The sequence below is a fragment of the Schistocerca nitens genome, chromosome 2 (genome assembly GCF_023898315.1).
Source record: "Schistocerca nitens isolate TAMUIC-IGC-003100 chromosome 2, iqSchNite1.1, whole genome shotgun sequence".
NCBI lineage: Eukaryota > Metazoa > Arthropoda > Insecta > Orthoptera > Acrididae > Schistocerca > Schistocerca nitens.
This window is the reverse complement of record NC_064615.1, coordinates 103,216,851-103,237,242: the sequence shown is the minus strand read 5'-3', so window position 1 is coordinate 103,237,242 and position 20,392 is coordinate 103,216,851. Positions and strand designations below refer to the sequence as shown.

The window sequence follows — 20,392 nt, the reverse complement described above, 5'->3', positions numbered from 1 at the left end:
TGAATGGCCACCGACAAACTGTGGCCAAGAAACAAGTGGACCACCCTGTTGCTGAACACACTGCCAAACATGATATCCTTCATTTCAATGACTGCTTCACAGCCTGTGCCATATGGATCCTTCCCACCAACACCAGGTTTTCTGAATTGCGCAGGTGAGAACTTTCCCTGCAATACATCCTACGTTCCTGTAACCCTCCTGGCCTCAACCTTCGTTATTCACTGTCCTTGCCAGTCCAGCACTATACAGCCATCATTTCACAATCGCACCCAGTCTTTTTATTTCTCTCCTTTTCTGCTACTTCCACCCCCCTCCCCCCCTTCCCCACCTCTCCCTTGCCGTCTGTCTAACCTGCAGCACTTCACTGTCCGCCACCCCCACCATACTATCGCTCGCCTCGCTACAGCCTCCTCCTTACCCCACCCAGTCACCACTCCCATCATGCACTGGTGCTGCTGCTAACTGTGTGGTTTCAGTTGGCTGAGACTAATGTCGTGTGTGCGTGTATTGTTGACAAAGGCCAATGGCCCAAAGCTTTAATTGTGTGAGTCTTTTTGTTGTGCCTGTCTGCGACTGCATCACCGCTATATGGTGAGTAACAACTTTTCCTTCTCATAATTTTGTTACATTCCATTGTGGATTATCTATTGTTTGAATACTTTGTTTGTCCTTTTTACAGCTGGTCTTAATTTTGCTAATCATTTTGTACTGTTATCCCAATATGAACTGAAAGTCTGTAATAAGATTGAATGTAGCACATTCAGGATCTTGTTAAACTAAGTGTCGTTGTGTTCCATACAAAAATCATCTGCATGGTCACTAATACTGAAATCTGAGAGCTTGTTTATTTTGCTTATTTTCAGTCAGTTATGCCCTGTGGTTTTTATTTTGGGACTACTGTGTATTAACATGGAAAATTGTGATGAGAACTATATGCAGAGTCAGTTTACAAACTTCATGTACAGGCTGCTGCTAGAATGTTTCAGAAGTGCATAAAAATTGTGTTTGCTAGAGCTTTAGGAGAAATTCCTTTGAATAAGATTCGGTTGATTTCACAGTGGCATTTGAATTGTATTGATCACCATGCCTTGCAGTGCAGCAATCATCAGCAACAATACTCTTGCCAAAAACTGGCTATCCCCGAAAGACATTGTATGTTGGAAACATGTTTACTGTTCATCTGCTTCTAGTGGTTTGAAATGGAGTATCCAGTTAAGGGTTGTTTTGTTGTATTTGATCTGATCACTAGAGGCCATATCATAGTTCTGCATACGTAGCTGGGTTGTCTGATCAGTGCTTTGCTTGACAAGTGGCCTGTGCAGATGTAAACATTGCAAAATATTATGCAAGAAAAGGTGTGTGGAAGACCTCAGCAGACAATGCCTACTCAGAACTGGAGAATTCAGAATGAGATTTTCACTCTGCAGTGTGCGCTGATATGAAACTTCCTGGCAGATTAAAACTGCGTGTCGGACCGAGACTCGAACTCGGGACCTTTTCCTTTCACGGGCAAGTGCTCTACCAACTGAAGTTTGGAAGGTAGGAGATGAGGTACTGGCAGAAGTAAAGATGTGAGGACGGGGCGTGAGTCGTGCTTGGGTAGCTCGTTGGTAGAGCACTTGCCCACGAAAGGCAAAGGTCCCGAGTTCGAGTCTCGGTCCAGCACACAGTTTTAATCTGCCAGGAAGTTTCAACTGGAGAATTATTGGACAGCTTCCAAAGGAACTGTTGCTGTAGTTTTTAAAACCAAAGAGCAATAAGCAGCTTAGTGATAGCAGCTGTCTAGATGATAAGGGATTAACCTTTCTCTCATATATGCTATACTATGGAAATGTTAGCAAATTTTAGAATCATTTTCATGGCATCAGCTGGTAAAGCTTGGAGGGTAAATGTGTGTGTGCACCCTATAGGAGGCCTATCTACCATACAGTATTCAGTACGCAAGTAACAGTGTAAGCCACCTGGTGTGATTATCATATTGTGTTAACAGACGTCTGTGACCCCGGATGTACTTAAGAATGTGTGGTGTTATGTTATCCACTGATAACAATATGATTGATGCTTTCTGTGCAATAGATATTTGTTAATGGCTCTAATAACTTGATTTTCCAGTTCTCCAATTCTCCATGTCAAACTTCACCATTACTTTTTTTTTTCTAAAGAGTGTAAATAATATAGAGAAAGATGTGAAAGGACAGTTTGTGAATTTGGTGCATTCTCAAAAGATCATTCATGCACACGCCTTCTATACGTATTACTAATTTAAAGTCCCCTGCCGGTTTTTCTGTTCGTATGTGAAGGCTAATCCCAGGAACTACTGCAGGGATTTTGATATTGTTCTTGCAAATGGTTGATTTGCCAGGTACGTTTGTATATACAGTTTATGATTTTATAGTAATGATGAGAGTGTAATATATGTACTATTATCTGTTATCTGTCCGATATTTAATTGGTATTTGAAGTGACATATTATGGCAATGATAGGAGTTACGAGCTGGTCAGCTACAGAGGAGGTGGTATGTGGCAGGAAAACTGCCACAACTTCTCCAGAGAGCAGAGAAACTGAACTAGAACGTATGCACATGATAAAATAAAGCCATCTTGTCATGTTTTTTCGTGTGTATATGAAGGCAAAGTTCAAGAACCATTGTAAGGATTTTAATAACAGTTTTCACCAATTGATGGAGTGATTCACTAGGAATGTTTGTGTATACTGCTATGCCAGACAAGTCGTGTGGCCATAGATACTTAGTGTTACCTATGTGAAGTGAGGGCAGTCTAAATTGATTAAAGACCTGTCTAAAAACTGCAACCAACACTGTTCATGGATTCATTTAATGCAGTGATATCTCATCATTTGGATGAAACTGTGCTACTAGCGATTAGGTGAGTCCTTTCAAAAGACAGCTGAAGTGAGTCCAGTCATCGCAGGAAATTATCTGTATGCTCCGGTACAGAGGTGGCGTTTTGAAGTGACCCATAATTTTTTAGTTCAAATTAAGATCCAGAACAATGAAAATTCTGGAATGAAATATGTAAAATAAAAGAAAGGCAATCACTCATAGTTGACTGACATGTGATGTATAGAAACACAACAGTAAACAGTGTTTATACTAGCTGTTGAATTCTTGCTCTTTCTGTAGTAGAAGTGCGTGCGCGCGCGCGCGCGCACACACACACACACACACACACACACACACACACACACACACACACACACACACTAACTGACGCCAACACTTGTGGCTGCAACTCATGTCAGTTAGCTATAGGTGTGTGGTTGCCTTTCCTATGCTTACATAGAATTCAGTTGGTTATATGTCAGTTAGCTATAGGTGTGTGGTTGCCTTTCCTATGCTTTACATAGGATTCAGTTGGTTATGTGTAGGTATGGAGAGCCTCAAGAAAACTAGCCAAATTTTTAAGAATCTCTTAGAGCATACCGAGACTTGTTGAAATGTGCTACGCTTCATTGACCAGATATGCAAATTGGCATACTGTTAGAGTAAGTACTAGTCCCAATGAGTATAGCAGTTGGGTTAAGCCACACGTTGACTTGATGTGTCTCAACCAGTAGATATCTTGTCTCAAATGCAGTTGTTATAAATGAAAAAGGAAGAGTTAAGCACAGCAGTTAAGGTTTAGTTTGGAAACAGTGTTACATGAAATACCCTCTTCTATGGACCATATGGTTACTTGCAGAGTATATATGTTAGTGAAAAATTTTGTAATGTTCCAATGGGACAGTGGTACGACTCTTATGACCGCAAATACCATAATGTGGTTCCAGTGCAACACTACAAAACATCTGAATACATTCCAATCTCTTGATTTACAGATGTTGGTAACTTGTGACATGTCTTGGAATCCTGCACTAAAACCAATAATTTTGCAAACAAAAGCTATGATAAAGCCACAACCAGAAGCCCGGGGAAAAATGTCGAGAAAGTTGTCATCAAAACAAATGAAACTAATTAATAAATGATTCAAAGTAGTATTTACACAGAAGAAACAAGACATATGTTTATGATAGCTCTTAGTATGACAGTGTGCACTATTTAATATAATTGGATAGATGAAAAAAAACCACTTACCAAGTGGTGGCAGGAGCAAGTGCACACAAAAGTCAAGGAAATGTGAAAGCTTCTGAAACCAGTGGCTCCTTTCTCTGGCAGAAGAAGAATTGAAGTGGAAGGAAAGGGTGAAGGAAAAAGACTGGTGAGGTTTAGAAAATTACGGTAAAGTCGTCGAGAACCACACGTCGGGGAAGACTTACTGAAAGGGGTAAGAAGGAAAGATTGACTGTTGGGGCTGCACTGGATGAGGTTTGAAAACCTGACAGATCAAAAATGGAAGATAGGGTAATAAGCAAGACATGAATTACTGACCAAACATGGTGCAAGATTTAATAAGAGTGGAGAGCTAAGTACGATATATATGATAGACGTAGGGGATGGGGGAAAATTAGACTGGTCAGAAAATAAATAAAAAAAAATGTAGAAAACTAAGAGGGAATGAAGAAAGGAATAGTTAATGATTAGAAGTACTGTCTCTGAAGAAAAGAAAGTAAAAGTAAATAAAGGTCAAGTGGGTAACGAGAACCAAGGACATGTTGTAATGTCAGTTCCCACCCATGGAGTATTGAGAAACTGGTGTCACGGGAAAGAATCCAGATGGCACTTACGGTGAAATAGGTAGTGTGGTTTTATGACTGTCATGTTGGAGAGTGTGCTCTGCAACAGGGTGTTGTGTGTTGCCCATTCATCCTAACGGACAACTTAACTTTTTGCTCTTGCACAATGTTTGGTCAGTAATCTTTGTCTTGCGTATTACCCTATCTTTCATCTTGAAGCTCTGTTTTCAAATCCCATCCGGTGCAGTTCCTTCTCTCTCTCTCCAGTGCCTGCACTGACCCAGGGTTGTGGGCTACTTTTCCATAATTATCCCCATTTTCTGAACCTCCCTAATCCTTTTTATTCATCTCTCTCCCTTCTCCTTCAATCCTTCTGCCGGAAGAAGGGAGCCACTGGCTCTGAAAGCTTGCACATTTTGTTAACTTCTGTATGTGTTTGCTTCTGCATTTGCTTGGTGAGTATATTTTTTTATCTATCCAGTTATATTTTCAAAAATTATTTTCATTAATATATAAGCTCTAACGTACACTATTTGTGATTTTTTTAGGTTTCTCTGCGCATATTTTTGTACATAAGTCACAATTCAGAATTTTCTGGCCTCTGTTGTTAATACTATCGCAGTAATTCAACCCTACACAAATGTAAACATCAAATTGTCTTCATGCTGGAACACCTTTTTAAGTGTCCAGATAAGTTCAGTTGATATTAACACCAGAATTTGACCACAGGAACTGTTCCAAGAAAAAATAAATTAATATGAGCTCTTAATATGTGGATACTTGGCACATGTTTAAAATGGATGACTGCTTACAGTTTTATTTTATTTGATATAGTGTTTAATTTTTAAACATATTGTGCAGTTCATGTGTAAAATAAATACTACAGCATCTTGTTGACAAAGTGATTCGTCACCTAAACGAGCTCCAAAGTTGAAAATGTTCATTAAATGTTCAAGAAAATTGAGCAGAGGTAGGTAAGTAAAGAAGTAATTACATATGCCTAATGTATACCATATTTATGTTGACACAATCAAATGGTATTATCCCTAACAACCTTGTATTAAAAAAAGTGCCAAGAAAATGGGCAATACTGTCATTACTCACACATGCACTAGTAATCCACAAAGAAGAGGACCTACTAGTTGTGACTGCCCTCGAGTATTTCATGGTTCAGATGGTGTATCATGCTTGTTTTATTTCCATCATCAAAACTATTTTGATCAAATAATATACTGCACTTTATACTCTGTGACATCTGGAAAACATGTCAAGACCCATGATTTCCTCTTCAGTTCTTGCACATCATTTCTTACACTACATTAGATTACACTGCAGTACAAGTATTGTATTAATATAGCTCTCTCCCAGTCGTGCCAAATGAATGATGCACCTGCAATGATATGACCGAATTTTCCATGTGTTGTGTTGGCCATTGCAGATCTACCAGATTACATGAATCCTATTCACATGTCTGATTATGGATCTACGTATTGGAAAGTCATTATCTGACTCTAAGAAGACTGAATTGATCTCAGCCGCTCAAGCTACTACAAGTTGTGCAATTTCATAAGTACTCTTTCACATAGAAAAATTGAGTGTCTCTTACTGGACTGCTCTTTAGAAGAAGGCTGCAACTATATGGTCAGAATATCTTTAATCAAGTGTGACTTGATAACCAAGAATAATTCCAAGTTACATGATAAATTGAATTTTTGGTGTGATCTTGCTTCCTACATAAAGTGAAGTAGTGGATAGAATTAAAAATTACAATCTGTGTGACGTAACCCATACATCTAGGTGCTTGATCAGGCATTATGATCATAGAACCAGAATATAAATAGTTTTTGTTTATAATAGTGAATTTAATAAAAATAATGGAACTAGAATGTACTCCTATTAATTTAGAGTATGTCATGTAAAAAAATAAATAACCAGTAAACCTGATTCATTTATCTGTAAATCTGGCTTTTGGTTATGCAGCCAATATTAAAGGACAGAAATACAGAATGACTCAATTTCCTTGATAGAAAATCAAAAACACCCTGTAGTAGGATATTTAATGTGTTATGCCGTACCACTGCCCAAATCCTATCACTGAAAAGATGTCATCACAATAGGTTCTCTTGTCAATGTTGAAATGTAGCTTTATGGAGCATAAATTGTGTCAAAGAAAATTTGTCGTGGGGCAATAAGAAAATTAACTGTAGACAAATTGTGTCATGTTGACAGTTGAGTCCATTGGATACTTCTGAGCTACAGAAGCTATGCCCCACTTTGAGCGAATAAACTATCTCTGAGCAATTCAGAATGTGATGACAACTTCAGAAATTACCAGCACTCACCATCGAGAGAAGCAGAATACACTGTGAGCTCAAAAAATCAGTTTAAACAGTCCGTGCAAGTATGAGTCTCCTTCTTTCCTTGATTGTGCACATAGAGCTGCTGACTTCAGCGCAGCGATAAAAACTTTTCATCAGAGGATACAGGAAGCACAGCTGATTGTCACACTGCGGAACAAGAGATCAGTGCTGTGTCACGGTAGCAGCTACCACCATATTAGCTATTGACAAAAATAAAATACTTCCATCTATTAAGTTTTCAAACGTTGTTATGTTTAAACTTGTAGATCTTATTAAGTCACTTACTACACTTCCTTTCAAATCCTGTTACGAAGATTTTGATAGTTTTATGATTAAGATTTGAACACTGAGAAGTGAGAAAGTTGCTTTACTTTACGAATTTTCATTTGTCATATAGAATAAGATCTGGGAGCAGTTACAATGACCAGATAATCAGTGAGGCTGAACCTTTTTCACATCTTAGGGCTGAATGGCAATGATCTTTCTTGGGCACATCACATTTAGGATCTGCTGGAGAGGCCTAAGGGTTGCCGTTTTTCGCATAAAAATTTTCATGGTCATTAACTCCGTTAGTGGAAATTTTTTGTGCACACTCCTTTATCTCAGTCTGTAATTTCACCTGGTGCTGGCTATTGCAGTTGTGCCATGTGCCTTGTTCATTCACTAAAACATTTCTTTGTTGGTTTCAGATTATGGACCAAAGCTAAAGTAGATCAGAATCACATAGAATGACATTTTTCCTCCCCCACATAATTACAGGTTGTTCTCCCTGTGAAATATTTTAAAACGTGATGTTGCATACACAGGACCTTCATATTATGCACACCAAGATGTCTTTTCAAATATGCCCCCTCATGCACACTCCTCATCTCCTTTTTGGTCTTTTCTGTGTTATGTTTGGCAAAAATTCTGGAAAATAAAAATGCCTAGCTGTAAGATGGTGTGCTTTGCTTTTGATATTTGAGGGGAAAGGGGGGAGGGGGGAGTGTATGCAATTGCTGATGTTTGTTACAGAGAGGATTTTGTTTACCAAGACTAATTGTGAATTCCAATCTGCTTTTTTCACAGCAATGTTTTTGTACCAAGCATGTGTATTGCAGCATGCAATGTCCAATAAATAGCGAAAAATCTTCTGATAATATCTTTTTTTCAGTTTGCTCCTGGCCATTTGGTATCTTTGGAGATAGAAATTGCTCATATTCATGCCAGCTCTGTTCTGATTATAATCCATGACTACACTTGTCTTGGCCTGATGACATTCTTTAAATTTAATTGTTGAAACATATTGTGAAATGAAATGTGCTGACAGTCGTGTCATCTCTCTTGTCCTTCCGTTTCATCAGTATCTTCTTGTTTGTTTGTTTCTGTATTCCATTGTGATTTCTTCCTTTTTGTCACATTGTGCCAATGTTGTTGATGTTCTGGAGCATTAGTTTGTCAACCAGATCTGGAGTAACACACCAGTTGTTAATATAATACAATACCCCTTTCTGAGTAAATCTGAGCATACTCAAAACAATTGGAGAATTATTTTCTTTTCAAGATAGTATGTGTCATTATTGAGGGTGGCCCGTAATTACTAAGGGTGACCCATGCACGCTGTTCTTCTGTAGTTTTATGTTTTCCGCATATGTTTGTTCAACCCTTCAAAAAGGAAGTGGACGTACAAGTGAACTATCGCCAACCTGCACCATCATTTGCGTGAGGCTTCCTCCTGCTGCCACTCTGAAGAAGTAATATCACCATCTGTTGTTTGACTCAGGTTTTACAGTCAAACTGGTAACACATACAATGTACTCCAGTGAAGACTACACCAATATGATACTGATCTATGAGGAGATGCACAGCAGTGCAGCTGAGGTCCGAAGGCTGTATTCACAATGCTTTGCAACCCGATGTCTACTTTCTGTGCATGTTTTTAGACATACAGAGATGTGCTTAAGAACAAAAGGAGCTTTCCAGATACAATGTGTTGTGGAAAGACCAATCTGTGATGCACCTGAAGTTGCCCAGAAAGTTATTGAGTATTTTGGAGCACATTCCATGTAGGGTAAGCATAGCGAAATGAAAATGGTGCATACATTCAAAGTAGTATAAAAAATTGTTATTGTGGTATTGTATTTAGGTTGCAGTGATGATGATAATAATAATAATAATAATAATAATAATAACAATAATGGCCATATTATTATTATTATTATTATTATTATTATTAATAATATTGTGGAAGTCATAGATATAACCAGTAATACCTATTTCTCGTTGTAATTAGGACAAATAAGAGCTGCAGCAGTCCTGGGGATATCAAGGTCTTCGGTATAAAGGTTTCTGGCGGAACGAAAATGACATCCCTTTAAGCTGCACCTACAGCAGCAGCTATGTGGAAACGATTTCCAAAATCAGGTGTCATTCTGCGTGTCTCGTAAATAAAGTAGCCATAAATGCGAATTTCATTAGGTAGATTTCATGGAAATGAGTCCTATTTCACCAATGACGCCACTGTCAGTAGACTCAATTTACATTACTGGCATACTGCAAATCCTCATTGGTTACTGGAATACTGCAAATCCTCATTGGTTACTACCACATCATATGTGTCTGCCCCTGGTAGCTGAGTGGTCAGCGTGACGGAATGTCATACCTAACGGCCTGGGTTCCATTCCCGGCTGGGTCGGAGATTTTCTCTTCTCAGGGACTGGGTGTTGTGTTGTCCTTATCATCATTTCATCCCCATCGACATGCAAGTCGCCGAAGTGGTATCAACTCGAAAGACTTGCACGTCGCCGAAGTGGCATCAACTCGAAAGACTTGCACCAGGCGAACGGCTACCTGACGCCCTAGCCACACGGCATTTCCATTTACCACATCATATGCAAGTGCACTGGGTTCTTAACATATGGTGCTGCCTTCTAGAAGACTACGTCATTGGACAAGTTTATTTGGCTCCCAGACTAAATGGTTGGCTGTATTTGCAATTACTACATAATGGGCTGAATCTTGGACATCTCCTAGAAGATATTCCACTTCAGTTAGCTGTGAGGCACTGGTTTCAGCACAATGTTGCACCACCCCATTATTGTGGAGGGGTTAGGGAATATCTCGACAGTGTGTATACCGATCGGTGGAAAGGTTGTGGTGGTTGCATTCGAAGGCCAGTGAGATTGCCTAATTTAATGCCCTTGAATTTTTACTTATGGGGCTATGCCAGGGTTTACTAAATGGAACCAGAAGATCTAGATGTGTTAAAAGAATGAATACATCATGCTTGCTCTTCAGTATTTGCAGAAATGTTAAGAGGTGCCCTTGGTAATATCGAGAGGCGCTTATGTCAATGCATCCAACAAGAGGGACATGAATTTGAACATTTGTATTACGAATAATGCAGTTATAAAGATCTGTCAGTCTATAACACAGGTTCAAAGGAACATCATTTATGATATTCATTACACTCATTATTCATTATTGCAGTTAGATATGGTACTATTTATGTAATACTGCCAACTGTGAAGCAAGAATTGATGCATTATGTGTTGCTAATAAATTGGCTGCCATATGTTGATATGTCTTGAAACATATAATTAATATCCTTTGGCCCTTGTGTGTGTTGTTTTGGTCAGGGAGAATCATCCTTCTACACAGACACCTTCCTTGAGCCTGGGAATTGAATCTGGCACCCCTCCTACAGCAAGCAAGTTTCCTAGCGACGAGCTATAGGATACAGAGATTCAACTACAGTGATCTGCCTTCGTGGTGTGTAAACAAATATGTGCACCTCAGATGTTCCATAATCAGCTGAACTTCGGATGGTTGTATGCACCGAGTACCTAAGGTATCGTGTGGTGTATTTTCTACAAAGTAGAGAAATTGCAATAAAAGAGGAAACAATTTTTCATTGATAAGTTTCCTAAAGGAAGGTATGGCAAGTACTTCTTTCTGGCTTGTGAAAAATTACTTGAAGAATGAATTTGCCAGTTGCTGTCTTCATTTCATCACCTGTTATGTCTTGCCAGAAGCGAACCTCAGATCTTGCTTCTGAATTGGGATGGGAAGTTGTGTACTGTTGGGCAAATATTTTCATTTGATTGCTATTGTTTTGGACAGATTCATCTACAGAACACTGAAAATGCCACCTTCACAAGGAAACAAAAGACTCTAGAGAACTGCACTAACATGTGCAAAAGCATCTTGTGCATCTGTTACAGTGCTTCATTGTTGTATAGTTCTGAATCTATATCACTTTAATTTTCTTCACCACCCGTGTCTACCAATTATAGGAGCTGTCACTGAAGTTATCATTTGTTTAAAAGCAGCCGTTCTGTTTCTGAATCCTACAAAAGACTCTTTTTTTACCATTACAATAGATCAGCAACAAGTAAACACAAAGCTAACAGCATGAAAAGCATGTTTTACTGTCACTTGATGCATGTTAAGACACTCAGACAAATGATATAATGAGTAGAAATTACATAATATTGAGTGATGGGTGGTACTACCTTGTGGATAAAGCATTAACTTAGTTGGTTGGTTAGTGTTCCATGGACCATTTTGCACGATAGATCGTAACGATGTGAAACGAGTCATTTAACATTCACATCGCAAATTAATTTGTACATATGGTTACATTGTCAACATTTCTAAGGGCTTTTTAAATTTTTTTTTAAAATAACATTGTAACGTATGGGCCTGAAACGTGTCCTTTCCATTAGCTACAAGTCCCAGAAAGCTGCCGACAGATATATCTGTTGAACCTGCTAAGAACAAACAGGCTATGGATGGATATAGCTGTCATGTTGTTATCAAAAATTTCTCAAAAGTCATAACTGTGGCAATCCCGAACATATCTTCTGTTGTAGGATAGTCAGTAACATGGATTTTTGCAAAAGGAAGTGCAGTGTTTGTTCAGCTCAGACAAGATGGAAATACAGTTTGCATTTGGATAATGCCTACATAACCCTAGGGAAAAGTTTTTTTGTTTGAATTAATTGAAGCCCACCAATGAAAAGAAAATTTCTAAGAAAACACATGCACCATTTTGCAGGTTTCATTTTCAGTGGACTTCTAGTAGAGACGAAGAGCTCTGCATAACAAACAATCCACATATTTTGCAGGAGAATTATTTGGAGTAGCTTAGAACCTTCCATTGTGTTTCCTGCTTTCAAATTTGTGTTTATTTTATTTTATTTTTTTTTTAAAAAACATCATTCTGTAAATTTTGTATGTAGGGAGTTGTACACAACCAAGTTGATGTCTCAACTACCCCCACAGAACACACAATAAAATTGACAAAGTTTTCAGACTTTTGTGGATAACTATTGAAGCCACTAGGCAGAAGATCATCATCGTATTCTTAAACCTTAGGACTATTCTCCTTAACAACTGACTGAAATTTGAAAACAATATAATAAGACTTCTTCTGGTGGACTTAGTTGTAGTCAATCATACCTTGACACTTGGGAGAAAAGCACGTACCATTACAAACATACAGATACCTCCACAGTTAAAGTTTTCAAAATCAGTATGGCAAGAACTTCACAATTTGAGTGGCTCTTGCCGTGATAGAATGTGGACATCATTCACACACATCCAAATAACTAGCAATTGCAAGTAAGGTTAACATGTCAACAACCCATGAAAACAGGTGCAGCAATGATGACAGTGATAGTAACAACTGAACACAATTATGCACATTTAATAATGACTCAAAGGACATGCTTGCACAGCTATGACTGATGCCTTCAGGACTGTACTTTATTTTTCAGTTCTGCAGCTTTTGTTAAATTAAAAAAGTAGAGTGCAAAAACAATGTGAAGATGTGGAAAGCATTGAAAAGAGAAAAAAAGTATGTTGAGCACCATGATCACTACCTGATATGTCAATCTGCATTTAATAGAAAGTCCCAATAGAGTATCTACTGCCTGATATGCATAAACACAGTAGAGAGAAGAAAATAGCTATCATATTGCAATAAAAATGTAAAAAATAGGTTGCTCTAGCTTGAAAGAACAACAATCAGAACATTGATAAATGAAAAATATCAAGAAAACAGACATGGAGACTAGCTTCTAGTGAAGCAGTCTGGAAGGAAAAGTAACTGCTAATGAGAATGATCAGGAACAAACACATTTCATTATTTGGATGTCTAATCAGGACACCAGAGAACAGAATCAGGAGAGTAATAGAGATGGATTATGGAAATCAAGGAAGATTTGAGGATTTAAAATTACAATAAAGATATAATAAACAAAAAGAGACATAAATCAAGAAACTGAAAGACAAACCAGATAATAAACAAAGAGCCACAGTTATGCAGTGGGAAGCATGATTTCAAACTAAGAATATGTATAAGCTGAGACCCAGAAAATATTGTGCTGGGAAAACAAACTTTTTTCATCCAAATTCTAAAGTGCAGTAAAAATCATACACAGTATTTTGTAACTAATGGTACTTTTTTCAGCTGATTTTAAATTTAACATAATCTCGGGGAAACATTAATGCCAGTATTCCACCTGACAGTGAGCAGCTGTATATGGTGCTGCTCCATCAATTGTTAACTCAATGTCACGATTCACATATGCCTCGTCAGCTGATGGTCACACATCTGTGTTAGTGACAATGTTGTCATCCTGGCCATCAGTTTCATCTCTCTCGCTTTGAACGATTTCATTGTAACTGAGAATTTGGAATCCAGGGTCTGGAAATCACAAGCGAGCCCCTTGCCTATATCCTCTGCACTACAATTGGATTGTCCAGGAATTTTTAAAAGCATCTTTCTTATGTCCTCAAGTGATATTTCGTCCTCTGCCATGTCTCATTCTTGTTCTTCATTTTTGTGCTGTTCTTGTCTTCTTCATCTTTCTGCACCTCATATTTACTTGAAATGTCTTTCAATTGGTTCCAAGCTCTTTTAATGTGGTTGTCTTCACTAAATTCAGTGATTCCACCACCACGTAAGAGCAGTCGTTTTAAATTCAATTTTTGGTGATAAACCGAAGTGCCTACTTCGTTTCCACCTTCTGTCAACAATTTCCTTGACAGTTGTCCTTTGTAATTTCACTTTGTAGTTTCAATAACCGATTGGTCCATTGGCTCCAGCAAACTTGTTACATTTGGCAGCGGGAAGAGTGCTCTGAAACGCCCACCTTCTCTATCAAAAAGGCTTCTTGTGGGCTGGGCCGGGCGGGTGGTTGTATTGCCCAGAATTAATGTCACGTTATCTCCTTTCCATATGGCCTTTTGTATTTTTTACTTAAGGTATGAAAATTGAATCATACCATTCACAAAGCAAAGTGGCAGTCATACAGAGCTATATTTGATTCTTGTAAAGCCCGAGGATTTTTTGATTTTTCGATCAACTGTAAGGACTATGGTATGAAGATTAGCATCTCCAAAACGAAAGTAATGTCAGTGGGAAAGAGATATAAACGGATTTAGTGCCAAATAGGAGGAACAAAGTTAGAACAGGTGGACAGTTTCAAGTACTTAGGATGCATATTCTCACAGGATGGCAACATAGTGAAAGAACTGGAAGCGAGGTGTAGCAAAGCTAATGCAGTGAGTGCTCAGCTACGATCTACTCTCTTCTGCAAGAAGGAAGTCAGTACCAAGACTAAGTTATCTGTGCACCGTTCAATCTTTCGACCAACTTTGTTGTTGGGAGCGAAAGCTGGGTGGATTCAGGGTACCTTATCAATAAGGTTGAGGTAACGGATATGAAAGTAGCTAGGATGATTGCAGGTACTAGTAGATGGGAACAATGGCAGGAGGGTGTCCACAATGAGGAAATCAAAGAAAAACTGGGAGTGAACTCTATAGATGTAGCAGTCAGGGCGAACAGGCTTAGATTGTGGGGTCATGTTACACGCATGGGAGAAGCAAGGTTACCCAAGAGACTCATGGGTTCAGCAGTAGAGGGTAGGAGGAGTCGGGGCAGACCAAGGAGAGGGTACCTGGATTCGGTTAAGAATGATTTTGAAGTAATAGGCTTAACATCAGAAGAGGCACCAATGTTAGCACGGAATAGGGGATCATGGAGGAATTTTATAAAGGGGACTATGCTCCAGACTGAACGCTGAAAGGCATAATCAGTCTTAAATGATGATGATGATGATGATGATGATGATGATGATCGATCAACTGATGAGTTATTTTGAGGTTCGCCGTGGAGTTAGCACATCAGCACTGTATTACAATCTTTATTAACCTGATGGCCAGGAGCATTAGTTCTCCTTTTAGAAGCTAAATCTGTTTCAAACAAAGCCTTGCAAATAAGGGCTGTATAAAAATGCAGGATTAAAAGATTTTGCTTCAGTTTTAAAATTTCTTGCTGTTTTTAAGTTTGCTCATAATTTTTCATCAATTACATCCAACTTGCAAATACTGTGCTGTGCTTTGATATTTCATAGCCAGCCATTGCTTCCTTTAAATGAAGACAAACTGTCAATTTTCTCAGCTAAAGGTTTTGCTTTTTCTCAAACAGTTTGCCCTGAAAGAGGGTTTCCCAATACTTGCTGCTGTAAAAACCACTTTAATACAATCTCATCAAGGTCTTTGTTTCCTGCTGCTTTCATTGCTTTTCTCATTGAAATCTCATCTTCGTTCTCAAAGACAGACTCAAAAGTTTAAAATTGAGGTTTTTGCTGAAAATGCTGATGTTCCCACACTAAACATCTCAGTTAACTGCTTGCCACTCCAGCCACTCACACATTTGTCTAACTGTTCAAGAACTTTTATTTTGTCTGCTAACCATAAGACAATGCATTGTAATTTAGAAGCCATGTTCCACACAGTAAACTGAAAAACATGCAGAAAACAAAAGATTGAAGGTATAGTGACAAATCAGGATATATGTTAATTTCAAGACACAGGCTGACTTGGCTGCACTGAAAGTTGAGCACCACTAACGTAACAGTGTGCACATTGCACATACAACAATGCACGAACTGTATTCATTGTTCACAAGGTTTTTGTGTTTTAATGCATTCGATGTGGACTGATTTTAGAATGATAAAGAAGCACAGCATACTGTTTACTGTAATAACTATTGAAGAAAACCAACACTTTTATTCAAACAGTACAAAGTTCTTTTCCCTCAAAGTGATCTGTATAATTGGTGATCCGAGTAGTTGGAGTTCAGATAATTGTAGTTCTGCTGTAGCTGTGAGAGGGGAATCCTACGCTATCTGACAAAATGGTGGATGAGTTTCTTAGTCCCATTGAGGGTTGCCAAAATGTAGTTCATGTAGTCAGTTACTTCAGTTTGAGGCATCACCTGTTTAACTCACACTTAATGGAGTACCAGTATCATTTAACAGTGCGGGCAGTGAAACAAGTCGGTGGTGGGATGCTGGGAAAAAAACTTCCATCCATTCTGTTCACTGACATCAGTCATTTGGCATTAACCGCCTGTAAATTGTCATTGTACCTATAGGTACAAAATGCTCTGACATATATCTTAATTGTTTTGGGTGTTGTGGGCCTGATGCCATGTTATGACAAAAAGCTTGCTTCCATGTGCACAATATCAACTTATGAACTAAGTTAAAGAAAAAATTACCATCAATAAAGCAACTCGGTGACCCTTTCCATCTTCCTTCTCCGGTCCTCTTATTCTGCCCAAAATGAATTTAGTGACACACTAATTGTCTGACAATAGAGGCAGTAAATAGTGCTATACATTGAGTAGCAGACACCCATGACGATCACCACAAGTGAATAGCAGACGTGCATGACAATCACCCAAAGTGAGTAGCAGATGTCCATAAAAATCACCTACAGTAGCTACTGAAATATTTGAACATTTTTCAACATTGCAGTAACATAGTTATAGGAAGGGCAAATGACATTGAATGACTAGTCTCTCATTAATTATTTTATTCATAACAAAAGCTTGTCACTGTTACAGGTCAACAAGCAAAGAAACAAAGCGAATGGTATGTGATTGCTTCCTCACCAAGGAAGAACTAGCTCGAGGTGATATGGGCTGTGGAGAGGACTGTCTAAACCGCCTTTTGATGATAGAATGGTAAGCAATATTTTTTATAAAGTATTACATTTGAAATAACACACGCACACACACCAGGCGGTGGGAGTGGGTGTGGAAGTGAGAGTGGGATAGAGATAGTGTAAACAACAACAAAAAAATTAACTGAACCATCTAAAGACTGTACTGTGCAATGTAGCATCTCCATATCTCACTCCCATTCCCACTAATAATAAAAATCTTTTTAATTTGTCATATACTTTTTGATGTTTGTTGAACTTGGTCATCCAATGCATGGGAAAAAGAGAGAGAGAGAGAGAGAGAGAGAGAGAGAGTATTCAACACAAAATCGTTGCAAATTTATGATCATTAGGTGGAACAAGATTTTTCAGTTTTAAGATTTGCATTCATGCTTAGTATTATGTAGTACTTACTTCAGTTTTCTGAGTGAGAAACCCGTTTCTTTAATGAAGAATGTAGATAATTTTTCTCCAGCCTACTTAACGCCATTGCTCTGAAATGATAATCATATCCAAGCATGTAGTACGCATTCGTTAGTTGCCTTCTTCATGTAGTTGCAATTTTAATAGTTAGCAATGATTTATAGCTGAAATGATTTAGAATGAATGTAGAGGTTTTGGAACAGGAGCCCTTTGGTCAGTAATCAACAAAAATTGGAGGTATGTATCCAGAGGAGCAGAAAAAACATGTTGTTCGATTTCAGTTATGAAATCACAGGTTTCACCTTTTGCCTTAGTTTCTTTATTTTTACTGATGATGGTTTTAAATGTTTAGAGTTGCTGAGTTTTCATACATTACACCCCCCTCCATCCTCCTTCATTAGTCGTAATATGAACATAGTGTCAGACATTGTTGTTTAGGTGCTAACGTAATGTCTTTTCAGTGGTTCTCGCTGTGCAATGGGAGATCGGTGCACCAACAAACGCTTCCAGCGGCATGAATATGCAAGATGTGATGTCTTCAAGACTGAGAAAAAGGGGTTTGGTTTGCGAACATTGGACGATTTGTCAGGGTGAGTAGTACTTCAGATGCTATGTTTTGAACAGTGTACCCTCTCCACTATTTGAATTTCTTCAGTTTATTCATTTTTGTGTGTTTTGTTCATATTTTCAGCTGACATATTATCTGTGTGCATGTTCATAATCTTTCAAAACATTATTGGAGTGAGAAAATTTGTTCTTCTCTAGATCCCATTTAAATATTAATACAACAAATCCCCAGTAACGTGAACCTGCTTAAGCCCGAACTCTCAGTGAACACGAACAGAATGTTGGTTCCAGCAGAAACATACATGATCTCATAGGAAGTTCCATCGGTTACAAGAATTACATAGTGTTTTAGTGTTGTATCAATAAGATTCCCCCCCTCCCCCCTCCTCTGTTTAACCCAGTTGTAATATTTTCATTATCAGTAGCTTTACATACAGTAGCATGTGAATGCTGGCTCTGCCAGTGACGACACATTTTGTGAGTTGTTCAAAGCAGTTTCCTGTGCAACAGCCTAGTTCTGCTGCTTATACGAGGTGTGGCTAGAAAAAAACTGGACTAGTACTGGTGAAACAATAAAACGAATGCAATAAGGCTGAAAGTCGCGTGGCCTGTCACGTGACTCTTGCTCCGCCTACTGCTCGAGTTTCATCTGCCTCCTGCACTCAGTCTGCCCGTGGCGTCTGTTTTAAGTAGTTGACGTTTTGTCTGTGCGTCGGAAAATGTTGAGTGTACAGAAAGAACAGCGTGTTAACATCAAATTTTGTTTCAAACTAGGAAAATCTGCAAGTGAAACGTTTGTAATGTTACAAGTGTACGGCGATGATTGTTTATCGCGAACACAAGTGTTTGAGTGGTTTAAACAATTTAAAGATGGCCACGAAGACACCAGTGATGACACTCGCACTGGCAGACCATTGTCAGCAAAAACTGATGCAAACATTGAAAAAATCGGTAAACTTGTTCGACACTTTCCTTGTCAACTCCTGTTAACTCAGACACTGCTCTGATTGTTAAACGGCGATCTTGTCGAACAAGTTTACCGATTTTTTTCAATGTTTGCATCAGTTTTTGCTGGCAATGGTCTGGCAGTGCGAGTGTCATCACTGGTGTCTTCGCGGCCATCTTTAAATCATTTAAACCACTCAAACACTTGTGTTCGCGATAAACAATCATCGCCGTACACTTGTTGTAACATTACAAACGTTTCACTTGCAGATTTTCCTAGTTTGAAACAAAATTTGATGTTAACACGCTGTTCTTTCTGTACACTCAACATTTTCCGACGCACAGACAAAACGTCAACAACTTAAAACAGACGCCACGGGCAGACTGAGTGCAGGAGGCAGATGAAACTCGAGCAGTAGGCGGAGCGAGAGTCACGTGACAGGCCACGCGACTTTCAGCCTTATTGCATTCGTTTTATTGTTTCACCAGTACTAGTCCGGTTTTTTTCTAGCCACACCTCGTATAGCTGAGCATGACCTTATCAAAACTGCAACTTCCAGAATTGTATAAATCTCCCCTCGGCACCTAGTAAAATTAGAGGCGCCTCAGATGAGCGCAGCAGTTACCCACAGTGGTCCTTATGTCACTACAGCTCTGTGTTGCACAATTACACAATCGAGCTGTGACTCGCAGAGGTGCACAGCAGAGGTGCCTCACACAGATAGCATCCAAGGGTGCCCCTGTGACCTACAACACCAGGAAGAATCGCTTCCCAGCTTTTGGCAAGATCAGTGTGTAGTGTGTTTTAAATGTTTAATGACTCCTCAGTGCATTGGTTGAAGCAAGCTGGTTGTATTCATTGGCAAAAATGCAACTTTCACATGTGGGTCGAAATTAATTGAGTAACAGGAAGACAACCTGGTGCGTTGCCAATTAATAGCATCACTTTAAATGCAATTTGTTTTAATTGACCATAACACTCGACTTCAGGTATGAAGTGGTGACCAAACCAGTCCTCAAAAAAGGAAGCTGCCACTCATTGACTTTCTAATCAACCCAGCTGCATTTTTTACCACGCCTGGATTTTCTGAGTAATAAACAAAGACAGGTTTTTAATTTAATATCACCAAGTGCATTCACACCAGACATCACTGTCAGCCGATCTTTAGTGGCTTTAAAAAGTGGACAACACTTGCCACCTCTCCACTTTCTGTGATGCTATGCCAGTTACACTGACTTTTGAATCTGCTAAACCAACCGTTACTAGCTTTCAACATTTCATTCTTGGCCACCTCCCCAGCTGTTCCTTTCAGCCTCTCAAAAATCAGCTTTGCTCGAAAGCACGCCATGCTGTGATCAACAGGACAATTTTTCACTCTTACTTGATTATCACACCATAATTATAACATTGTTTCCACCTGAGTGATAAGACGCGATGATGTTTATGAATTATGCTTCAATTCAG

At 38.8% G+C, this 20,392-nt stretch overlaps 1 protein-coding gene across 7 annotated transcripts in view; it reads left to right on the top strand.

Annotated features, from left to right (window-relative positions):
• The window catches only part of LOC126235770 (uncharacterized), a 272,353-nt gene that overhangs the window by 18,042 nt on the left and 233,919 nt on the right, over nucleotides 1–20,392 (top strand). For all 7 annotated transcript variants that reach the window (XM_049944566.1, XM_049944568.1, XM_049944570.1 and 4 more), the window contains exons 3-4: nucleotides 16,895–17,014; nucleotides 17,877–18,005. In XM_049944566.1, coding sequence (XP_049800523.1) covers nucleotides 16,895–17,014; nucleotides 17,877–18,005 — 249 coding nt within the window. The remainder of the gene's footprint in view (nucleotides 1–16,894; nucleotides 17,015–17,876; nucleotides 18,006–20,392) is intronic.